Source organism: Mya arenaria, chromosome 16, assembly GCF_026914265.1.
Source record: "Mya arenaria isolate MELC-2E11 chromosome 16, ASM2691426v1".
Lineage (NCBI taxonomy): Eukaryota > Metazoa > Mollusca > Bivalvia > Myida > Myidae > Mya > Mya arenaria.
In genome coordinates this window covers 35377090-35403800 of record NC_069137.1, presented here as the reverse complement: position 1 = coordinate 35403800, position 26711 = coordinate 35377090, and the positions used below count along the sequence as shown (strand labels likewise).

Genomic DNA, 26711 nt, shown 5'->3' with positions numbered 1-26711 from the left:
GGGGTTTACATTAACTATGCATGCGACCTGTTGTATTCATATACCCGTTGAAATGTAGCGAGTAGGCGTTCATTTCTTATATTTATATTATCATTTATATTATTTCTAATTATATCAAAAGAATAATAGTCGATTTATTGGATGCCTCGAGCGATCACAGTAGCTCATCCTGAGCTTTGCTCAGGTGAGCTAAAACGCGTGACATGAAAAGTGTGACGGACAGACAGATGGACGGACAGACGGCTGGACAGACGGACTAAGACAGACGCCAGAGAAGTGATCGTTTAGTGTCACCTTCTGCCTACAGCAGGTGACACAAAAACCCTAGAACCATCAGTACTTCTGCCCCAGCTCCTGACACAACCAGGTTTTGTTATTATGGGCTATTACTCAATAATCGTCTTGAAGAGACAATTCAAAACTATAAGTCCCGTGCATGGAGGTCAACTCTCGTCTATTATTTCCCAAGACCATAAACATAATTCTGACAACAAAGCATCACAGAGTTATGGCTCTTGGTCAGATTAAAGCCCTTGTGATTGTAAACAGCTGTGTGAAGTTTCATTGCAGTAGCTTCAAGAACAAAGAAGTTATAGCCAAGGTTAAAGTTTTTCATGCCTACACCAACCATGACAATGACGACAACAACGACAATGCCAACTCCTATATACCCCTTCTCGAACTTGGTTTCTGGGGGTATAAAAATAAGCATCAACTACAGACCATGATCATCTATAACACCACATAAGGTAGTCCTTAGCTGAATGCGTTTCAATTAATGGTACTGACTAGATTAAAGATCACGGTGGCGATGACCTATTGATCGAGTTATTCAAGTTACGGTATTGAGCAGAAATGTTTGAGTGCACAGGCATTCTATATATCAGATAACTGTGACATTGACATTGATTTGGTCCCTAATTAAGTGTTGCCTTGGTGCCCGATAACATAACCTTCAAATTAAAGATAGCTACTGGTAGTATTTGAGATTGGTGACCCAACAATGTATTATACATTTTTTTATATATTCCATGAGAACTCTGAATAATTGTTGGGTCATAAAACAATTGACCCAACAATGTAATATATATATAACTTGCAAAACTCCAAGAATTGTTGGGTCATAATTTTTTAATCCATGGTTGCCCTAAGCTGAATAGTATTAAAGTTATTGAGCGGACAAGAATGGCTAACAGACAAAAAGACAATGTATTATACATTTTTTTATATATTCCATGAGAACTCTGAATAATTGTTGGGTCATAAAAAAATTAACCCAACAATGTAATATATATATAACTTGCAAAACCCTAAGAATTGTTGGGTCATAAATTTTTAATCCATGGTTGCCCTAAGCTGAATAGTATTAAAGTTATTGAGCGGACAAGAATGGCTGACAGACAAACAGACAGAGGGATGGACAAGCGGAAGATGCGCCATAACAAAATACAACCAAAGTTTCTTTGGGCATATAAAAAGAAATGATTAACAAGAGCTGTCACAGTCACATGACACATGCCCCAAAAGGACTGGGTCTAGCATGAAGGCACTTTTTCACAATTGTGCATGCAATAGGGGTTGGGAGTGCCCATTTACGCACTAATGTCAAAGGTGAAGGTTTGTGATTTTTTAAGATTTAACTTACTGACCTACTTTATGACCTGGCCCCACCCTTGATTGAACTTGATCAAGATATTATCAAGAAATAATCCTGAGCTAGTTTCAGGAAGATTGGGTAAAAAATGTGGCCCTTAAAGCCTAAATAGGATTTTTCAAAGATTTGACCTACTGACCTACTTTTTGACCTGGCCCAACCCATGGTCAAACTCGATTGAGATATCATCAAACAAATATTCTGACTCAATTTCAGGAAGGTTGGGCAAAAAATGGGGCTCCTACAGGGTAAACAGGATTTTTCGAAGATTTGACCTACTGACCTATTTTTTGACCTTGCCCCATCCATGACTGAACTCGATCAAGACATCATCAAGAAAAACATCCTGAGCAAGTTTTTGGCCCGAGGTCTGACCAAAACTGTCACTTTTGTTTTGGCTTAAAGGGATTCAAAAGAGTTCCTATCCAATTTTGTCTACTATATATGATCATTTTCATCAGGTTTTGCAAAAAAATTAATGACCCAACAGTTCTTAGGGTTTTGTAAGTAGTATATATTACATTGTTGTGTCAATTCCATTTGGTTAGCACTGCCTGATACTTCACTAGTCTTGGTCTGAGATTAAACTGTCTCACTAGTCTTGGCCTGTGAGTAAACTGTCTCAATGGTCATGGTCTCTATGGGAACAGGACTTGTATGAAAACAATTTATGACCCAACAGGTATTCATGTATAATATGTTGTTGGATCACTGATCTCCATTACAGCTTGTAGCTTTCTTAGCTCTAAAGGTAACCTTAAGGGGCATCTAGGCAACATTGTTGGTTAATTCGGAACCATATTAACTGTCACTTTTGTTTTGGCTTAAAGGGACTCTTTTTGGGCCCCTAGCCAATTTTGTCTACTATATATCATCACTTTCACCAGGTTTTGCGAGAAAATTTATGACCCAACAATTCTAAGGGTTTTGCAAGTAATATATATAACATTGTTGGGTCAACTGTTTCCATCTGGTCAGCACTGCACTGCCTGCTGCCTCATTAGTCCAGGTCTAAGATTAAAATGTCCCACCAGTCCTGGTTTGAGAGTTAATTGTCTTACAAGCCTTGGTCTGAAGTTCAAACTACATTGTTTAGTGAACAGGGGTGCCAGGGGGCAAAGCCCCCGAAAGCTCCTGGGTTTAAATGGAAATCAAGACTCAAAATGCAATCTCCTGCTACCTTTTGAACTGTCAAGTGTTATGTATTCAGTTCACAGTTGGGACTTTTCAATCAAATGAATGAAATAACCATTTTGGTAGAAGCTGATAATGATTATCAGCTTCTGTTCGAACGTTTTCTCCATTCACACAAGACTATTCCAAAGTCTTAACACTTTACTCCTAGGCCTGCAACAATACAGGTACTTCTCGGTTCGGTTCAGTTTCGATTATTACCCTCTCGGTTATCGATTATTCGGTTCGGAAATAGGGAACACAAGATAATTATAGAAACACTTTAAAACAACTCATTTACTTGCCAATATTCATCTAATAAGACTAATATATACATCTGTCAACTGTATCAACTATCAAGTTATGCTGCAAGCCTTCTTGAAGAAGCCGAAATGCTTCCAAAGTGCCGATTTTAAAGCAGCCAGTGGATCGCACAATTCAGACATGTTTACCTAACAACGGTAGGCAGAATATTATCGGCAAGCTGATTGGTCCAAATAAGCGGTATAGTCTAATGGGCCGTCATGGCCGTAAATTGACGCACCGAACCGAAATTTTGCGGCGCCAAACCGAAAATCGAACCGAGAAAAAAGAATCGAAAATAACCGAACTTCGGTGAACCGTTGCAGTCCTATTTACTTCATACATTAATTTTTGATCATCACTTCATTTTCTATAAATTTGTATTGTTTACAAATTTATAGAAAATGAAGTTAAAAAAAAAGAGCACAAAATGAACTTGAAAAAAATGATGGTCTGAATACCTTTAAAAATATCATGGGAAATGGAGCATTTTGCTCTATAGGAGCACATACTCTAATTTCATTTAAATTTTCAACCACTTTAAGTTTCAAAGGTTTCAATAGGTGCACTGTGCTTGTGTGGAGGAAGGGTGAAGTCTGAGCATGCAAGAATAAGAGACCTGGTCCAAATTTCATAAACAATATCCGACTCAAGCTTATGTGAAAACTGTATTTGAGCTGAGAAAAAAACATAATTTGTTTTTGACACTTGCCCACTAATTCTTAATGTGTTTTAGAAACATATTGAGAATGAGTGGGCAAGTGTCCAAAACATTTTTTTTATTTTTTTTGGACACTTGCCCAAAATCCGGAATTCTGGAATTTTGTCACCCCTGAGTGAAACAAGCAGAGCAGACCCAGATCTTTAGGAGCTGCCTGATCTGGGTCTACTCTGTTTGCAAGGGCGTGAAAACACGTGATAAACAGGTAAATGGTTGAGAAAGGTGCTAATGAAATTTTCACATGATGTCACATCGTCACCTTAAGTCCACAAAAATGTTACTCCTTCAAAAATGCGAGGGCGTTACATCTTTGTGGAATTATAAATGCGACAGCATGTTGTTATAAAATAGGCACAAGTGGCTAAAACTGCTTCTGGATAAGAGTGGGTGTATCCTTGAAATGTTCTCGAGATATTTTTATCCAGTTTTGAAATACTTTAAAATATGATTTAATAAAATGGAAAGCTTTCGTAACACTGACACGATACTACCAGGAAACACGCTGATTAAACCCGGAAGTGGTACTGTGGCCGTATCTGCGATGCCCATATATTAGACATTCCCCCTGTTCTAGGAATCCAAACATCCGGTTGCGATTCTAATAAGTGGTCAAACATAGGAATAGATTGAGAAATGGATATTTTAGAACATGCAATACACACCTTATCTTAAGCTCTGATTAATTATACACAATTGCTAGTCAGGACTCGTCAGGATTTGTCAGTGCTTTACAAACATCTTTCACAACCAGACAGCAGTGTTTGGAAAATTTAAACACATACACACTTGTTGACAGTTGTTAGATAATACTTAGTGACGACAAACTTGCTTTGCCTATGTGTTATTTTTGGTTGTCTTCGTCTGCTTTCGGATTATACACTGACGAGCAATGAAAACGCAACAAAGAATATATGCTTCAATATCTTTTGAATGCAAACATATACACATCTCTTAAGGTCGTCATTTCATCTAGCAAAGTGTTAAGATTTAATGCCTGCAGAAAAAGAAAATTTAAACAAGGCATTGCCTGAGAGACGGGTGTGCAAGATGTGGTACCCAGAGCAACACAGTTACCACGCCTGTGTCAAGCTGACTGTAACTTCAATACGATGGCTACGGCGCAACACGACAATTTGCAAAGCCGATGACAACTTCCACCGTAGTCCCTAAGTCTTCTTGACACAGTTTCCAATGTTTTGGTTTACCACCGTGTCCTGACCAAGTCTTCTGTCGTCGATTGGGCTGCAAGGAATCGATTACGTTAACGTTGGTAGACATTCTGTCTTGACGGCGTTGCACGCTGTGTACCTTGTCATGGACAGTCTGAAACGGAGCCCGTGACGTTATACCGTTCAATTTGAAGACTGACTTTTCGATTGTTTTATCGTGTCATTGCCTATTTCTTAGAGATTTGCTATTTCAGGTGATTTTCATAAAGTAAATCAACGCACACGTGCAATAAAAGTAAAAACGAATTTTAAAAACGTCGCTAAGAAAGCGTGCGCGTCGCGGACGTTGAATACGCCAGAAGTCCGGCCGTAGTCAGTCATGGTTGATTTCAGAAAACAAAACCCATTTCAGGGAGTAGCATAGGTAACTAATATGAAATATGTCTTGGTCTGTTGTCTACGAAAATGCACGTTTTGTAGTTACACTCAAAAATACTTGTTGCATTTTCATTGCTCGTCAGTGTACCCACTCCCCTATTGTATGTTGATTGTTAACTCATATCAGAATGTCAACCAGCTTGGATCCGAATGGGACGTCCAATTACTCGGCGTCTCATTTGGATTCAAGTTGTATGCTTATGAAGTGATATGATGATGTACAGGAAAGAAATAAAAAAATAAACCATTATTTAGCATTTAAGAAACAGATTTTTAGGGAAGGAGCATTAAACTTCATAGAAAGTAATATTTAGAAAGTTTTCTTGCACTAGAATGCCTGATTTTTTTTCCTGGGATCTATACTGGCTGACATAGGAGTTATTCTATGAATTAAATTATTTTGAGTTACATGTTAATGTTCACATCTACCCAATAACTGATAGAGACACATTCTAACGCATCTAGAGAATGTAGAATGTGATATTTAAAAACACGATGAAACATGGAAACTTTGCTCCTAAGGAGCAAATTCTCCATTTTACATCATATTTTCAAAGCTATTCACAAGCAAAAAAAAAAATTGAATTATTTATAGAAAATGATGTCATCATCTATATAATAGTACATCAACTAAACGGTTAAGGTGTTATATTGCTACGTTAAGGTTTGTTGTTACTGTGTATGGAAAAAAATAAGTATAACATATACCAATAACGATAGCTTTTCCACTTTATTGTGATGTCCCAATATATTGCAATATTGGGTCAAAATATATAATATAATATACAAATATACACGAAACACGGTGCGTGTATATTTGGCGACCCAACAGTGAAATTGCGACCCAATAAATGTGTTTAGGAATACAGGTTGCAATCACGTATTTGACCCTGCAGATACATTTAAAACAAACAATTATGTTGGGTCCTTATATGTTGGGTCTTTGACCCAATATTGAGGTATGCCCCAATAAATACACCGTGGACCCAATAATTCGGGTGTAAATATCAACAGGGCCCCAATATTTTAGAGGTTTTAAAACTATATATATATATATATATATATATATATATATATATATATATATGTATATATTTATCATCCGTAATCAAATGTGTTAACAAACTATATATATATATATAGTAAAGTATCCTCATGCTATATCTTATTCATAATGTTATATTTTTAACTTATAATTGGAACTTTTACTTGAAATATAGTCTTATTGTTTTTTTAGAAATACTTATGCGATATGAAAGAAAGAAAATACTTCATTAGTCGTCTGATCTGCGGGAATATTTCACCTCTCGATGCTTGTTTAAATAATCATCCCACTCGACCTCTTCTTTTGTGTGGTATGGACTTTTCGCAAGCAACAAGCTGTGCCACAATCCCACCGAATCAACCAATTACATTTAGCATAACATATACATATCAGATGACATGGAAGGTGATCTGATGACTCATGTTTTTTTTATTAAACCAAACAACTACAATTGTCTGCAAATATTCATGGAGTCATGATGAACTATGATATTGAAGTGATTGAATTATTTCGGCTTTATCATTACGTAATAAACTGTTTCCGGTTGATTGAAATTTCTAATTTCAGTTTTCTGCGTCTTTTAACATCGGATTTTTAATTTAACGATTTCTCTGGTACATTTATAAAGCAATTCAACGAATACATAATCAGTAACTTTATTTAGTTTAAAACTTAATATACATTAAATAACAAATTTGTTGATCAGTTCACATTCTGTTGTTTTATCAAAAGTAAGCTTTTTGTCCAACAGTTTTCTTTCTGCAAAGAGTCGAAATTGGAATTTCTAAGTGTCAATTTTTATACCCACGCGAGGATAATATTATATCACCCGGTGAAAATTGTTATGTCATGGTAACAGTTTGGATTGGCTTATGTCGTGTATGTGAAAATTTAACTTTGGCAGGTCATATATCATGAACACAGCAATTATATCGCACTGTCTCTATCTAAATAGTTCATAATTTAACATTCACACATCCACTGTCTATTAGTGTATCTTATTTAAACCATTTTCAAACATAAACACATCCACTTCCTGTAAATACTCCGTTTTAGTTAACAATTTACATTAATACATCGACTGTATCTAAATATTATCTATCTTATCTACCTTTACATATGAACACATCCATTGTATCTAAAATTTTGAAATGAATTATTCCACTGCCTCTAAATATTCCGTTTTTGGTCAAATATTTAGCATGAACACATCCGCTGTCTCAATATATTTCTATTAAGTCTAGCTTTACACATGGACACATTCACTGTATCTAAACATATCTTCTTTAGTCATACTTTTGATATTTACACTTCCCCTGACTCTTAATATTACGTTTTCAGTCAAACATTTAGCACGAACACATCCACTGTCTACAGATAATTCTTCTTTGGTCCAAAACGAACACTACCCCCCTCCCCCGTCTCTGAATATTTCCTCTTTGGTCCATCCTTTTAATCTATCACATCCATTCCCACTAAATATCCCGTTTGTAGTCAACCATTTAGCATGACCACATCCACTGTCTCTAAATTATACCCTCTTTAGTCCACCCTTAAAAACGAACACATCCAGTGTCTCTTAATATTCCGTATTCAGTCAACCATTTAGCAATAATGCATCCACTATCTCTGCATAGTCCTTATATAGATCACATTTTAACATTACCCCATCCACTGTCTCTGCATAGTCCTTCTATAGACCACCTTTTAACATTAACTCATCCACTGTCTCTGCGTATTTCTCATATAGAACACCTTTTAACATTAACTCATCCACTATCTCTGCATAGTCCTAAAATAGACCACCTTTTAACATTAACTCATCCACTGTCTATATAATATTGGGACGACGAACGTTTCCGTTTTGGGAAAAGAAAACTGCGATATGTTTAATCTCAAAAACATATTTACAGAATCACGAACATTTATTGCAGTGATATTTCTATCAAATCGAACAAAATGTTAGTATACCTTAAATGGCTACATCTGTCATTGTGGAAAAGTTCTATTTTGAATTATAATTCCACGGTATATGATCGATATAAACACCAATGATTATTAAAATATGAACGAATTACCACAGTTTAACTCATCACTTCCATCCGGGCAGCTCGAGTGGCCATTGCAAACATAAATCTCGTCGATACATCCCCCGGAAGAGCAAAGGAACGCGCCGGATGTGCAGGATTCTGAATAAATTAATGCAAACAGATATCACATTTCTTATTCTGGAAAAGATGTTAAAACACCTACTAATATTTTTATGGCCAAAACAAACTGCATTAATCATTTAACTAAATAAAATGGCCTAGTACACTTTGTATTATTTGAATCAAATATGAAGATAACATGTTGAATTCTTGGTTTAACGTGTTGAACGATCATCAGATTAATGTGATCGATTATTGTATTTTTTTATTGCTGCCAGTGATTGGTTATTCTGCTGTTCACAACTTTTTAACTGATGAAATGCAAACTGATTTTCCCTCGTTTACGCCTGCGTATCGTTATATATTAAGTTGTATATATGTTCCGAGTCATAAAAGGTATCTGGATTCAAATTACACAAAATTAACTATCGTTAAATGTATCAATAAAGTCCCGTTGTGTAAATGATCAGCACATTCTTTCATTCCGATGGACTGATTTTCATTTAGTATTCCAACCACATCATATTGAGAAGAATTCAAAGAAATATTTCCCAGCCGTATCACAAGATTTTCCGAAAAGTTCAGATCTCACCCAAATGGCGGAAACGATCACGTGCTGATAGTGAAAAGTTAGGTCAGAATTTCTAATAAAAAAAACCTGAACTAAAGGGAAAACAGACGATCATAATTAGGAATATCGTCAAAGACGATAAAAAATAACTGAAAAGAAATCGCGGAATCTCCAAATGTCTGCATTTACGAGACGAATAAGCAAGACATTTTGCTTAAACAGTTAACTTGACATAACATCAAAACAAACAACACATAGGTGGAAAAATGGTCTGAATGTTCAAAGAATATATCGAGGTTGAAATAATACAGCCATCAAGCAACTGTCATGAAAAGGCAATCACAAAGTAACTTTGAGTACATTGCGGCACCAGATTCCATTGCAGTTTACTTCTTTACACTCAATATTCCAACCACAAAGTATCTTTGTAGGTTAACAAAATATTGCCCGACCGTCTCACGGAAATTTCCGAAAAGTCCCGATAGCCTTTCCAGATATTGAGAAAACGATTAATTGATATTCGTTTTAAAACTTAAAAGTTTAGTTAAAGTGACACTCTTATTCAAATTTAATACATACACATGTAAAACAAACATACATTTTGAGTGATACACCCTCAACTACTTACAAAAAATGCATTTATGGAAAATATTAATTACTATTAACAATATTATACGAGCGTATCTGTGTATTAAATAGGTGAAAACGCAAAATTATTAAAGTATTGGTGATTGCTTAAATATTTACTGCGATCTACTATGATCTCATAAGGTAGCAATACCATCTTTCCTGCACATTTTATTTAATTTAAACTCGGTTTCCTTCATTTGTAACATTGTTTTCGACATTTGTTCATCTTTTTTGGTATATTAATACAATTATATTAAATGTGTTAAATCTTACTTGGGAGTAATAGTGCATCTTTAAACGAAATTGAAGCCTGTGTTAAAGAAAAAAACTGAAGTAATCCAAAGTTACCGACAATCAACAACGTAAATTTGTTTCGTTAGGGTATACTATGATTACGAATATATATTTAATCTATAGTTGTACTCTCCTGATCACGCCTAATATGATGTATAGTATTGTATTATTAAATAATAATTCTTAACATATATATTTATATGATCAACATTGACTTATATATATCAAACACAGTGTTTACTGCCTGTTTATGCATGTGCACATTGCCATATTAATTGGAAATTAACTCTAAACGCCATGTTTAATTCTATGTCATGCGCGTTTGGTTTCAGCGTTTAATTATCAGGAATTAAGTAAATAATGTGCATAAAAAATGTATTGAAATACACATATTCGATGGTTTTTATCAAAGTAACAATCATGTTACTTTTTATAAATCATAACTTACGGTATCTGAAAGTGGGTTTGCAATTATTCGGTACAATGCTCCCGTAGATTGATATCAGTTGATAATAAGTACCCAAAGTTTCAAAACATTATTTCTACTTATCGTAATTAAATGTTAGTACCGTATTATATTGCACCAGAAACTTTGCATACTAACCTTTCGAACATGTAATTTGAATTAAATCCAATTCATGTATTAACATTCACGTTTTTTACTACAATTGTTAAGCTACATTGAACTATAAATAAAACTCTCTACGAAACGTTCGCAGATCACCAAAATATCTCCAAATAAACTCAACGTCTTCAATATTCGCTATCTAGTCCAACTTAGCACAAACACATCAGTGGTTACTTAAAAGTCCCTATCTAGTTCGACATAAACACAAACACATCAGTGGTCTCTTAAAAGTCCCTATCTAGTTCGACATCAACACAGACACATCAGTGGTCGCTTAAAAGTCCCTATCTAGTTCGACATCAACACAAACACATCAGTGGTCTCTTAAAAGTCCCTATCTAGTTCGACATCAACACAGACACATCAGTGGTCGCTTAAAAGTCCCTATCTAGTTCGACATCAACACAAACACATTCGACATAAACAAAAACACATCAGTGGTGGCTTAAAAGTCCCTATCTAGTTAGACATCAACACAAACACATCAGTGGTCTCTTAAAAGTCCCTATCTAGTTCGACATCAACACGAACATATCAGTGGTCGCTTTAAAGTCCCTATTTAGTTCAACATCAACACAAACACATCAGTGGTTACTTAAAAATCCCTATCTAGTTCGACATCAACACAAACGAATCAGTTGTCTCTTAATATTCCCTAGTTCACCTTCAACATGACCACATCCATTGTCTCTTAATATTACATTTTTAGTCTAACTTCAGCGTGAGAACATCCGGTGTCTCTTGATAGTTCTTATCTAGTCCTCCTTCGACATAAAAACATTATCTGTCTTTCATTTTCCCTTTATAGACAAATCATAACAAATAAATGCTAGTATTTATAAATTGGATAAACCTGTTGATGAAGATTTCTTTTGTTTCAGCAAACAGTTACCAAGAACCTTTTATTGGTCGAAAAGTAAAATATTCGATTTATTATTCAAAGGTTTATGATCGGTTTAAACATTTCTATTTAAAAAAAGATACACTTTCACTTACCACAGCTTTCCTCATCACTTCCATCTCGGCATGTCGAATCGCCATCACATACCAAAGAATTGCTGATGCATTGCCCGGAAGAGCAGCGGAACTGGCTGGATGTACAGGTTCTCGTCTCTGAAAATAGAAATGTGTCCTAAACAGATACCATTTCTTTAATTCCAGATAAGGTATTAGCAAATCATTATTGACAATTTACAATTTCGTTTAAAGACATTAATAAAGTACCGTTCAGTAAATAGTTAGCACTTGACTCTATTCCGATTGACTGATTTCAATAAGTAGTCCAACCACAAAGTAATTTTCGTAGATTTAAGTAACACTGCCCGGCCGTTTCACGATAAATTTCGAAAAAACGCAACGATCACGTGTTATTCATGACAAGTAATTAGAGTTTAAACGAAACTAAAGCCTGAGTTAAGGGTAAACAGACAAATAACAATTGGAAATTTTCTCGCCGCAGACAAAAGAATATGAAAGAAAATTGCGAAATCTGCAACACTGTACATTTACGAGATGAATTACCAATACGTTTTACTCAAAACAGGTAACCTCAATCATCACTGAATTTGAAGATGTAACAGCATTTATAAAATAAATTTGAAAGAAATGGTCTGCATATTTAACACAAAACAAAATTGAATTTCAAATAACACCGCATTAACACAGCTTTCGTAAAAAGGCACAGATAAAGTAGCTTTGAAGGAAATTTCAGCACCAGACTTCATTGCACTCAATATTTCCACCACTAAGTCTTCTGTAGTTAAACGAAATATTGCCCGGCCCGTCTCAGGGGTATTTTCGAAAAGACCCGATCGCAATTCCAGATATGATGGAACCGTTCACATGCTAGTCATTGAAAAACAAATTGGGTTTTTACTCATACGAATATGATGCCTTTGTTAAAGGGAAAACAAACATACCGTCGCAAACGACCAGTCCAGTTTTTAACATGAATACCTATTCCATCTAATCTACCTTCAACATGATCATATCCCCTGTCTATTCATTATCCCTAATCAGTTCACATTTTAACATTTAAAATTCTCTGTCCTTTACTATTCTGAATATAGCCGACATTTATTATGAACACATTAACTATCTCTTGATAATCCCTATCTAGTCCGACTGCTCCAAACACGCCTACTGTCTCTTTTAAGTCCCTATCTAGCCCACCTTATAACATGAACACGCCCACTGTTTCTAGATATTCCCTAACTAGTCCATCTTTCAACATGATCACATCCACTGTCTCTTGTTATTCCCTATCTAGCCCATCTTTCAACATGAACACGCCCACTGTCTCTTGATAGTTCCTATCTAGCCCACCTTTAACATGAACACATCCTCTATCTTACTATTCCCTCATTCCCTCATAAGTCAATCTTTAACATGAACAAATCAACTATATCTAATATATAATATTCACTACCCAGTCTACCATTTAACATGATCACATTCACTGTATCTAAGTATTTCCTATTTTGCCAATATTTATAATTAATACCTGTGCTCTCTCTTTGTATTTCCTATTTTGCAAACATTGAACATGAATACATATACTGTATTTAGGTGTTATATATATTGCCAAACTTAACAGGAATACATAAACTGTATCTTAGTGTTTCTAACTTTGCCGACATTTAACATGAATTCATTAGGCCACACCTAATTGATGTTTTTGTTCTTTTGTGCCCAGCACCTACATTTTGATCGCCAACCAGATTTTTCTGATTATATTTTTAAGGCTGAAAAAAGATCAATCATAAGTTTTCTACGCTAGTTGAACTGTTTTTGTAAAGTAAGTTACCGATGCGTGGTGTTTTATTTTACAGAAATCGAACGGTTTAGAGTTTCAATGATTTCAATTAAAACGACGGCTTCCAGTATAAACAATGTGGATCGAATTTAGGAAATTAAATCTTTCTTTTTTTTGACAAAACAATGTGTTTTGAGCATGCTTGAAGTCATACTACATCTTCCAATGCACTTAACGATCATTCAATAAAGCAATAAGTATGCAATAAGCATGTGTATCTGAGACTGGTAGCTATACTAGTGCGTTGTTAGTGATAAAGTAAACAGTTTGGATGGAAATCGGAATAATCAACTAAGTTTTATTTGATTCAATTCATAGTACAGGTAACCAGAATTTTACCTTATTACGACGCTGCTGAAGATGACAGCTCAATTCACAGGAATATGAGTCATTGTTTGGTCCAAATAGATGTATCAAACTCATTTCGACCAAATTCTGACAAAACAAACATCTTTTCACAAATAGTGAAATATAAACACTTGTCTGGATAGACCCAAACATAGGTGAGCCTAAGTTTATCACCTTATTTCTTTTCTTTTGCAGCATAATCCTGGATTATAATGCACCAGTCAATTGTAACCACTGCTCCCTCACCCGCAGTCCGGGGGTATATACCGGGGACAGCGGGGGCAATGGGCCGTGTTTTTACCTTTCAGATGGTCCCGCAGTATCTAGAGAATGCGGTGGTTTTGTTTTCACCCGGAAAAAAGCGGAAAATAGGCCGTACCTACGTTTCCCCGGTAGCGGGGACATTTGGCAGAGATTTTCCAAGCAGTTTGTCCCTGCCGGAGGGTAATTTACCCGTAATTGGATGGACCGGAAGTCAAAGTCCCCGCCATTTCAGACTTAGGGGAATGTATGCAATTGGCTGGTGCATCAAAACATCTAATTGACCATTACAGTATTCAAAACATACCCTGTTCTTTTTATTTTGATAAACACATGCCATTGCATTTCCTGTGGTAATATAAAACAAAACTTCAGCCTTTGAAATTAATTTATTTTTGGATTCTGAAGTTAAATGATGCCTGTGTTGAACATCATTTTTACAAATCCGAAATAAATTCAAAGTATGTCTTAATACAGTTGCAAACGATGTTAAAGTTATTCAGGTATATTTATATAAGTCGTTTCAAACTTTTTCCTAAAAGCAGGGTTATTTTTTTATTATGAACGATCATCATATTAAAATATATATTATTATCAATATTATGTTTGTACTAAACATGGATAAATAAATATGTTTGTAATATAGTATGTATTCCGACATTTTCCATATGTCCATTAGAGATTCAGTTCAAGATTGCATTTATATGGGTTTAAGGGCAATTATATTGAACAATCTATTTTTCATAATAATAATAAGGAAAAAATATTTTTCGCTCATCGCTCGCTTCGTGTTTTATGAAAACTGACAAAATTGCATTATTTTTCGCTAGCTTGCTCATATTTTTTTGGGCAAAAATCCGAGGAATGAAACATTAATTTGGTGTGGCCTTTAGTGTATCTTTGTGTATCTTTTTCTGACAGAATTGAACATGAATTCATAAAGTTTGCCGAAGTGTTTCCGGTTTTTGCCAGCATTTATCACGAATACATAAACTGTGCTTAGTGTTTCGTTCTTTGCCATCAATTAACATTAATACATGAACTATACCTTAATGTTTCTTATTTTGCAAACATTTAACATGAATGCATACACTGAATCTACGTATTTCATATTTTGCCAGCATTTAAATTGAATACATAAACTGCAAAGAAGTATTTTTCGCCAACATTTAACATGAATAAATACACTGTATCTTAGTGTTTCCTATTTTGCTAACGTTTAACATGAAAACACAAACTGCATCTAAGTATTTTCTATTTTTCCAACGTTAACCCTAAATACATGAACTGTATCATAAGTGTTTCCTATTTTGCCAACATTTAACATAAATACATAACCTGTGTCTTAGTGATTCCAATTTTGCCAACATTTAACATAAATTGAAAAACTGTGTCTAAGTGTTTCCTTTGTTGTCAACATCTATCATAAATACATTTATTGTATCTTAGTATATCATATCTTGCCAACATTTAACATGATTACATAAACTGTATCTCATTTTGCCAACAATTAATTTGAAAACATAACCCGTGTCTTAGTGTTTCCTTTCTTGATATGAACACATCACGTCTTGTAATTATTGGACGACGAACGTTTTATTTTTCCGTTTTTCGAGAATGAGATGATGATAATTTACATCTAACACACATACACATCAGTGCATAAATACCGGACATAAATGCAATACTGACAAATCATACAACAAATTATGTCAAATTATACGTTCAATCGTTACACCTGTCAATGTGGATTTGTTAAAAGTCTTATCAATAACGATGCATTACACCTAGTAACAGTGAAACAATCGATTTTGAAGTTCTAATTTGGACAGTTTATGATCTGTATAAACAACAACCATAATGAAATGATAAACTTCACTCACCACAGTTTACCTCATCACTTCCATCAAGGCAGTCTGAACGTCCATCACATACATTACTCTCGTGTATACACCTTACGGAAGAGCAAAGGATCGCGCCGGATGCACAGGTGTCTGAATAGCAACACTATACTGGGTCATCATAGGCAATCCAATAATGTCTGATCTTTTCAATGACAATGCAACTAATAACACGAACTGTCACAGAGACAGCGCTGCTCGACTATTCCGCCGCTTTTCAATGTCAGGATTGAAAAGTTGAAACATGCATGGATCACTGTTAGATAAGATTTCAATGCAATACATGGTGTGTTGAGATATTAACATAAATGTGGTTCCATGCAACATTTGAACTAGAATTTGTAAGTCTAATAATAAAGGGTCATTATTTGCAAAATACAGTTATCTAACTTGGTTATTCAATTAAGTTGGGTGGTTGAATACCATTGTATAAAGTCTCAATGCAATACATAAAATAGTTGCTGAGATATTATCCTATGTGTGCTAACATGCAAGACGTTAACCAGAATTTCTAAGTCGCATAAAAAAGGGGCAAAAATTATATATTATAAAAAAGATAGAGTTATCTTACTTAATTAAATAGAAGGTTAAATAGATGGGAGCCTGTGTGTAAAGTTTCTATGCAATACATGATGTATTCGCTGAGGTATTGACTTAAAAGTGGTAACATGCAAAACCTTAACCACAATTTCTATGTCGAATAAAAGAGGGGTCAATATTTTAATTTAATGCAGACTGGAGTTATCTTACTTGGTTATTTAAGTAGATTGGATGGTTGAGTACCATTGTATAAAGTCTCAATGCAATCCATCAAGTAAGTGCTGATATATTAACCTATGTATTCTTACATGCAAGACCTTAACCAGAATTTCTAAGTCAAATAATAAAGGCCCATAATTTGCATTATATTCAATAAGTGTTATCTGGGAAGACATATCTAATGTTTCAATGCAATACATGATATATTTGCTGAGATATTGACTTAAATGTGGTTACATGCAAAACCTTAACAAGAATTAAAGGGCAATTATTTTGCTTTAAATGCAAACAAGAGTTATCTCACTTGGTTAATTAAGTAGGTTGGATGGTTGACTACCATTATATAAAGTCTCAATGCAATACCTCAAGTAGTTGCTGAGATATTAAACCATGTGTGCTTACATGCAAAACCTTAACCAGATTTTTTAAGTCGAATAATAAAGGGCAATTATTTGCATTAAATGCAAACTAGAGTTATCTAACTTGGTTAATTTAGTAGGATGGATGGTTGAGTACCATTGTATCAAGTATCAATGCAATACCTCAAGTAGTTGCTGAGATATTAACCTATGTATTCTTACATGCAAGACCTTAACCAGAATTTCTAAGTCAAATAATAAAGGCCCATAATTTGCATTATATTCAATAAGTGTTATCTGGGAAGACATATCTAATGTTTCAATGCAATACATGATATATTTGCTGAGATATTGACTTAAATGTGGTTACATGCAAAACCTTAACAAGAATTAAAGGGCAATTATTTTGCTTTAAATGCAAACAAGAGTTATCTCACTTGGTTAATTAAGTAGGTTGGATGGTTGACTACCATTATATAAAGTCTCAATGCAATACCTCAAGTAGTTGCTGAGATATTAAACCATGTGTGCTTACATGCAAAACCTTAACCAGATTTTTTAAGTCGAATAATAAAGGGCAATTATTTGCATTAAATGCAAACTAGAGTTATCTAACTTGGTTAATTTAGTAGGATGGATGGTTGAGTACCATTGTATCAAGTATCAATGCAATACCTCAAGTAGTTGCTGAGATATTAACCTATGTGTCTTTGCACGCAAAACCTTTACCAGAATATCTAAGTTGAATAATAAAGGCCTATTATTTGCATTATATTCCAATAATTGTTATCTAACTACATTAATTTAGTATGTAAGATAGTTGGGAATACATATCAAAAGTTTCAATGCAATAACTGATGTATTTACTGAGATAATGACTTAAAGGTGCTTACATGCAAAACCTTAACCAAGGTGTGACGCCAACGCCGACGCCGACGCAGCCGCCGCCGCCGCCGACGCCGAGGCCGACGCAAGGGTGAGTAGAATAGCTCTCCTTATTCTTCGAATAGTCGAGCTAAAAATGGACTAGCGTTGCTTTATAAAACAATGCGATTTAATTCTTTAGATGAAATGTTGAGTTATAGTGTTTACGGGTTAAACGATCAATGAATAAATCTGACCAATTATTGCCATTAATTTTCATTGCTGCCAGTGACAATTTATGATGTTGTCCGAAATTTCTGAACAGATAAGATGCAAAGCAGGTATTGTTATATATTATTTCTGGAAGACGACTTTTCGGATATGGCGTAAACGTTTACGTGGTATTCATAAACACTAATAATTCTAGAGCAGATCGTGTTAAATAGACATACATTTATTGATAGGTGTGAAATACCAAATCGGGACCGTAATCTTTACTTCGGAATAGCGATTATTTCGGACTAACGATTTCGTATTAAAGATTAAAAAAATAGTTAAACATATCAGGAGTAACATCTGGACCGAAAAATTATTTCGGAATAGCAATTTTTTGGATAAACGGTGATCGGAATAGCGGTGTTCAACTGTACCATTATTTTAATTTGGTGCAAACGGTACGAATATCTGACAAAACAACCTGCAAAGTCTGCAGTAATGTCTATTAAGGAAATTAGAATGAAAATATTTCAACGCTTTTATATGAAGTTGAAAGAGATAGTCTGACAGGTTTGTAAACATGTGTTGCAGGTTTTTGCAAATATTGTGTCATGTTTCAAAAGTCATATAATAAATAGTTTAATAATACATGCCTGAAGGGGCTTACTCGAAACTGTATGTGAAGGCCAAGTATTTCTATTTCTGACCGACAATATGTACCCAATACGCATGCGTACCGTTCAATATTTCGTTCATATTGCCCTCTATTCAAAAATTCTCAGCAGTTTGAGAATAAAATAAACTGTGGCTATCATTATTTAAAACCAAATCAACAACTGAAAATTGTTGAAATGGTTATGTATGTAAATTGATTTTTGATGACCATTGACTATGTAATAAAACATATATACTTAACTGCTTATACCAAATGTATTTAATATTAACTCTAATTCATGTTGATGTGAAAGAATAAAGTGTTGGATGTTCAAAACAACACCGGCAAAAAGAGAACTATTTTCTGTTATAAATGAGATTTTGTCACTCACGGCAGAAATGGAATTAATTATTGTTGAATGATGCACATGTTTTGCATTTGTGGGTGGGGTAAGTGCACATTCTTCTGGGCAATTTTCTTTGCCGGTGTCATTATAATGCAGAGTGGTGAAATTTTCTTGGCGAAGGAATGTGTAGGTCGGTGATTGGCGGAATATTTATTCAAAAATTCAGGGAGGTAATGTTTTAAGTCTTATCTACGCACAGGTCTAAATGAGTCCAAAATAATGAATTATAAACCGCCCGAATTTGAAGAATTGTCCTTTAAGAAAAAATATTCATGATTATCAATTTGTAGAAACTCGTCATTAAAATCAGGAGAGAGATGTTTCTAAGAAAAAAAACACTATCAAAGTTTGTAAGCTTATCTTTGATTTAATCTAATTTAGATCAAAATCTTCTGATATTGTGGAGAAGTATTGACAAGCTTGTCGTCTATTCATTGATATTCATTGGTCCTTTGTATTCCTATTATCGGGCGATTTTGAGTCTTACCCAGGACACAATTAAGAAATGCTAGATTTATACAATTGTTATCACCTAGGTTATTGTGTTTATGAATACAGTCGGTGGTAGTTGTATGCATACGCACAATAACGATGCTAAGAGTCATTTTAACCAAGGCAGTCTTAACAACAATATTTGTAAAATAATTCCCGAAAAAAGCCAAGTCAAGTTACGAAAAAATTGCTAATTCCTTAAAATGTTTAAAACGGAAAGTACAAGAACCAGTAAAACAAACAAATCTTGCGTTGTACAAACTATGGCAAATCTTTATGTTCCTCTATCACAACACGTTATTTGATGCCGTCGATATTAAAACTTGGTTGTCAACGGGATGCATGAAGCAGTCCACGTGAGTACATTAAAATAAACAGGAGCACAGAACAGGGATAAGAGAATGGGAAAGTTAATGAAAAAAACATAAATACAAGGAAAAATATTGCAATGAAAAAATGAAGGAAAAAATGAACTAAAACCTTTCCATATTCGTTTTAGGATGTAATAAAAAATATATTTGACATGTATTTGAGAGACGCATTTAGCGAAATGGCATATTCGATCTGTAAACAAATGCAAATTCAGTACTTTGTAATTACTATCTAAAGGATCCTCTTGATATGATTTTGTAGTGGGGAGGCGGCAGTTGACAGTTGAATTAGGTAAAATTAAACGGTAGCAACTCAAATCAAGTACAATAGGATATATTTTAGTTAATGGAATTAAACGTGTTAATCTATTGCCAGTCAACATTTAAAATAAGCAAATAAAAAAAAAAAGGTTAGCTTAACACAGTTTTCTTATAATCTATATCAGAGCACTCCGAGGATTTCAGATTTAATGATCATAACAATATATCGATTAATTTAATTATTGTTTAAACTTTTCACTGACCATGTAACAAATTAAAAGATTTGTTTTGTGTTCTTACTACATTTTAATAGTATAATAATATGTAGATAACAAAGGAAGTTATAATGTTTACGAGGTAATCGATCATCGTATTAGTTTGGCCAATTATTTCCGTTGTTTGTTTGATTTTTATTAGTATTCCAACATAATTTTTTGTAGGTTAACGAAATAATGCCGGCCGTCTCACGTAAATTTCCGTAATGCCCGATGGCATTTCCAGATACGGCGGAAACGATTACGTGTTATCCGTAAATAATAATTTGGTAAGAGTTCATACGAAAATAAATCCTGTGCTAGAGGGAAAACAGAGAGACCTTAGTTAGGAACTTCGTCGCAAACTAAAACACATATCAGACAGAAAATTGCGACATCTGTAGCAATGTGCATTAAAACTAATAAGATATTTTGCCTAAGGAGGGAAATTGCAATGAAACAAACTAAAACTGAAGAGAAAACAGCAATTTGAAATGCAGTAGAAAGAAATTATCGTACAAGAAAAAACAACATATATTGCATTTTAAACAAATTTTGTTTTATGATTCAACAATCATCTAGTTAATTAATAAATAGCACATGCCTGAATCTCAGGGCTTTACTGCATATGTAAAGGCTAAGTATTTCCATTTTTGACTGACAATATGCATTCAATACCATTAATAATTTGTTCACATCGCCTTCAATTTTAGCAGCCTACGATGAAAATATATAGTGGGAAGCAATATTTCAATAACAACAACAATGGACATAAGAATTAGTTCTGAAAGTTGATATTTTCACTTCTTATTTTGCAGTGAAAATATCAAATATATATTTTCACTGTTGTAACTTTACTTATCAAACTCCATATTTCATCGATAAGCATAAAAGAAATATTTATTTTTTTTATTTTGAAAATCTTCTGTGGAATAAAAATGGAACATAATGCATAATTCCGCTGACCTGTTGAAAAGGCATCACTTCTCGTTGCATGCATTAATAAAATTTCGCAATCGAACTTAGAGGCTCATGTGATATAGACTTTACGAAATCAACGACAAAAGACATAATTCCATCGTATCTACCGAAGAAAATATAATTGCTTTGTTTTACTATGACATGTTACATGAACACATTAACTGTCTTCAATTATTTCATATTAAGTCCTACTTTTAAAATGAACCCCTCAATTGTCTTCAATTTTTCCCTATTTTGTCCACCCTTGAACACATTCTCTGTCTATCCCCCATCTAGTCAACATTCAAAACGAACATGTCTTTAAACATTTGATATTTAGTCCACCGTTAACTTGAACACGTCCATTGTCTCTAATAATTCCCAATTTAATTCATATTTCAATATGAACCAATTCACTGTCACTTAGCATTTCCTATCTAGCCCATCTTTTAACAAGAACACATTCTCTGTTTTTATTGAAATTTCTTTTATGTCTTTGAACATGTTTCCTTATTTTTTCTTCATCTAACTTCAAGAGGACAGCAATATCTGTATTATTCCTTTCTAGTCCACCATCAACATGAACACTTAATTTGTATCTTAATATTATCTATCTAGTCTCCATTTAGCATAAATAAATTCTTTGTCGTTTAATATTTCAAATTCAGTCCACCAGCAACATGAACACATCAACAGTATGCCAATATTCTCTATCAATTTCTCCTTTAACACTAAAACATTCCCACCTCTTTTATTTTTCCTATCTAGTCCATCTTTAACATCAACATCCCATCCACTGTCTCCTAATTTTCCTTTTTAGGCGACCCTTTAACCATGAACACATCCATCGACTCTTATTTTTCCCTATCCATTCCGCTTTCTAAATGAACACATCCATGGTCTCGTAGTATTCCCTATGTAATCAATCTATTCCACCTCCAACATCCGATGTCCCTTAATGATCCATTTTTACTTCAGCGCTTAACATGAACACATCAATTGTCTCTTTATATTGGCTGTCTAGTCCACATTAACATCAGTACAAAAACTGCCTCTCTATGATGCCCACTCCAGTCCACCTTCACCAAGAACATATCCTCGATCTCTATATATAAACTACCACATGTACCTATCCTCTGTCTCATAGTATTGCCTATATAGTCAACATTCAACATGAGCACATCCACTGTCTCTTATTATTTCTTATCTAGTCTACGTCAACTTATGCTATTCCACTGTCTCTTGTTATGTAGTCCACTATAGTCCACTTTCAATGCTCTTTATATTCCCTATTTAGTCTAGTTTCAACATGAACACATCCACAGTTTCTTACTTCTCCGTATTGAGTATAACTTCAACATGAACACATCCACAGTTTCTTACTTCTCCGTATTGAGTCTAACTTCAACATGAACACTTTCTATGCCTCTTGTTATTCTCTTTGTAGTCCACTCTAGTCCTCTTTCAGTACTCTTAATATTCCAAATTTAGTCTAGTTTCAACATAAACACATCCATTGTCTCTTACAATTCCGTATTAAATGTAACTTCATCATGAACACTTCCTCTGCCTCTTGTTATGATCTATTAAGTCCGCTCTTAATATTCCCTATTTAGTCTAGTTTCAACATAAACACATCCACTGTCTCTTAATATTTCGTATTGAGTCTAACTTCAACATGAGCACTTCCTCGGTCTCTTGTTATTCTCCATTTAGTATACTCTAGTCCACCTTCATTTACCTTTAAATTTGCCCTTTATTACTCAGCTTTAACCTGAGAACATCCACTGCTCCTATTATACCCTGTCTAGCCCACCTCAACATGAACACATCGTCGATATCTTGATATTACCTAAATAGTCCACTTTCAACATGAACATATCCTCTGTCACTTTAAATTATCTGTATTATTCCACTTTGTATATGATAATACACATCCTCTGTCTCCTTATAATTCCTAATCACTTACTATCATATTAAATATTTCTTATCAACTCCACCTTCAACATTAACACATCCTCCACATTAACTGATTGCCTGCCTGTCAATGTTCCATATTAAGTCCACTCTCAAGATGTACACATTATTTGTCTCTAAATAATGAGTATTAAGTATATGATGGTGTAATACTTTCAAGATCATTCAAGAGGTTAGTCATGGTATTATTTCTTATTGCTTATGATTGCAGTTTAATTGTTATTTGTATTTAAATTGTAGTATTTGCATTGTTTTACAATTCAACATGGCGGCATATAATTGAATATTGTGTATTATTGACATGCAGATACCACATTCTTCTGTGCAGTTATAACCTTCTTATTTTTACAACCAGACAGACTAACACGGGCACAGTGTGGGTGATGCAGTGAGCAGAGTAACAGTTATCAACTACTTCATCCACAATCGGTATGTAAATGTGTTGTTGCTGTGTTATGTTTTATGTGTTTTATAATTATCTGTGTATTTTAGCTATGACCACGGCCACACTGGATTGTCTCAGCTTAACTGTTCAACTGATTGAATAGTTGTTAGGACTTATATTAAATTGTGAAGACAATAACTTATTTCTGTGGATAATATGTGTGCTTTACTATGTACTGAATATTAAAAAAATGCTTATGATTGTTATTTCTGTATTTTCAGAGTACGTCATATTATCTTACTCTTGACATCGATATCTTCACTGCATTAAATAGTTGAAGTGTAATCGACTTTGGATTAACTTAGAACACCACGTTAGAATAAATTGAACATTGAACCGACAAGCTAGTCCGGAAATAAACACTTCCTCTGTCTCCCTATCCAGTATTCTGTTTTCCATAGACACATCCATTGTTATTATAATGATTGTGCGACAACTTTACACTTTTCTATTATTTTGGAAAAAGTTTAGGATATTTTATATCTCATTTACAGACAAACCGTGGTAGATTTTTTTTATTTCAGTTGGCCCTTCCATACGCAAATGTATCACTGACAAATCATGCAAAGTTTGCAGCTTATATACGTAAAATGGCTTCTCTTGTCAATGCAGTTTTTTTTTCAAATATGTATTGATCACGGTACCCAAGTACAATTTTCTAAATCGAAAAGTCAAATTATCGATGTATTATTCAAAGGATTATGATCGGTATACATACCAGTGTTTATGAAGAGATAAACGGTAACTTACCACAGTTTTCCTCATCACCGTCATCATAGCATTGCGAGACGCCATCACATACCGAACTATTGCTGATGCATTGCCCGTTAGAGCAGCGAAACTGGCTGGACGTACAGGTTCTCGTTTCTAAACATATTAATGGGTCTTACACAGGGACTGTTTTTATAATTCCAGATAAGATCTTAGCAACTCATTATTGAATCTTCTGTTACAAAAAAACAACATTAACCAGTGTTCGACTATGTGGCTTTGGACTCTCTAACACAAATTAATTGGATACGAATTTGAGTTATAGATGTGAATTAAATGTTAAATTGGAATGTTTACGAGTTAAACTATTATCGAATGACCAATATGTTTTATTTATTTTCGTAGCTGCCAGTGAGTGTCCTCACTGGTAATGAGGACTCATAATGGACTCATAATGCTGTCCTTTTGAACTGATGAAAAAACAATACTATCCCTAGGAAACGACGGTGTATCGCTAAATATTTCATTGTTGTATACATTTTAAGTCAAAAAAGTTATTGGGATTTAAATAAAACAAAAATGACACAAATATCGTTAAAACATTAATAAAGCAAGGTCCATAGAATATCCGCCCATGATTCAATTCCGATTGACTGATTTTCATTTAAAATTCCAACCATACAATATTGTTTGTAGATTGAAGAAATATTGCCTGGCTAACTCACGAAATTTTCCGAAAAATCCCGAATGGCTTTCCGATATGGCGGGCACGATTACGTGTTATTTATGCAAAAAAATAGGTAAGAATTATTTATACGAAAAAATTGGGTTGAAGGGAAAACAGGCATATCATTATTGACATTTCGTCGCAGACAATAAGAATATCTAAAAGAAAATCACGAAATTTGCAGCTATAGATAGAAATAGTCTGTATCTTCAAAGCAAAACACTATATCGAGTTTCAAATAACACAGCACTAACGCAACCATCGTAAAAAGGTAACCACAGAATAGATTTGAGTTCATTTTCAGCACAATTTCCATTGCGTTTGACTAATCTTCACTCAAAATTCTAAGCACAAAGTATTTTTGCAGACTAACGAAATTTTGTCCGGCCGTGTCACGGGAATTTCCGAAAAGTTCCGAAGTTCGATTGCAACATGAGCACGCCCACTGTCTCTATATAGTTCCTACTTACCCGACCTTTTAAGATGATCACGCCCACTATCCCTTTATATTCCCTATCTAACCCACCTCTCAATATGAGCGCGCCCACTGTTTCTTAATATTTCCTATCTAGCCCACCATTCATCATGAAAACATCACTGTCTCTTGATATCCTATCAAGACCACCATTCATCATGCACACACCACTGTCTCTTGATATTCCCTATCTAGCCCACCATTCATCATGCACACACCACTGTCTCTTGATATTCCTAATCTAGACCACCATTCATCATGAAAACATCACTGTCTCTTGATATTTCCTATTTAGCCCACCATTCATCATGCACACACCATTGTCTCTTGATATTCCCTATCTAGATCACCATTCATCATGAAAACATTACTGTCTCTTGATATTTCATATCTAGCCCACAATTCATCATGAACACACCACTGTCTCTTGATATTCCCTATCTAGCCAACCAATCATCATGAACACACCACTGTCTCTTGATAATTCCTATCTAGACCACCATTCATCATGCACACACCACTGTCTCTTGATATTTCCTATCTAGACCACCATTCATCATGCACACATCACTGTCTCTTGATATTCCCTTTCTAGCCCACCATTCATCATGCACACGCCACTGTATCTTGATTTTCCCTATCTAGCCAACCATTCATCATGAAAACATCACTGTCTCT

General features: G+C 34.4%; 1 protein-coding gene across 1 annotated transcript in view; it reads right to left on the bottom strand.

Annotated features, from left to right (window-relative positions):
* LOC128221592 (sortilin-related receptor-like) overlaps positions 1-26711 on the bottom strand; it is a 127254-nt gene that overhangs the window by 69441 nt on the left and 31102 nt on the right. The window contains exons 7-10 of the mRNA XM_052930198.1: positions 24871-24987; positions 16084-16194; positions 11773-11889; positions 8582-8692 (exon numbers count right to left, since the gene is read on the bottom strand). Coding sequence (XP_052786158.1) covers positions 8582-8692; positions 11773-11889; positions 16084-16194; positions 24871-24987 — 456 coding nt within the window. The remainder of the gene's footprint in view (positions 1-8581; positions 8693-11772; positions 11890-16083; positions 16195-24870; positions 24988-26711) is intronic.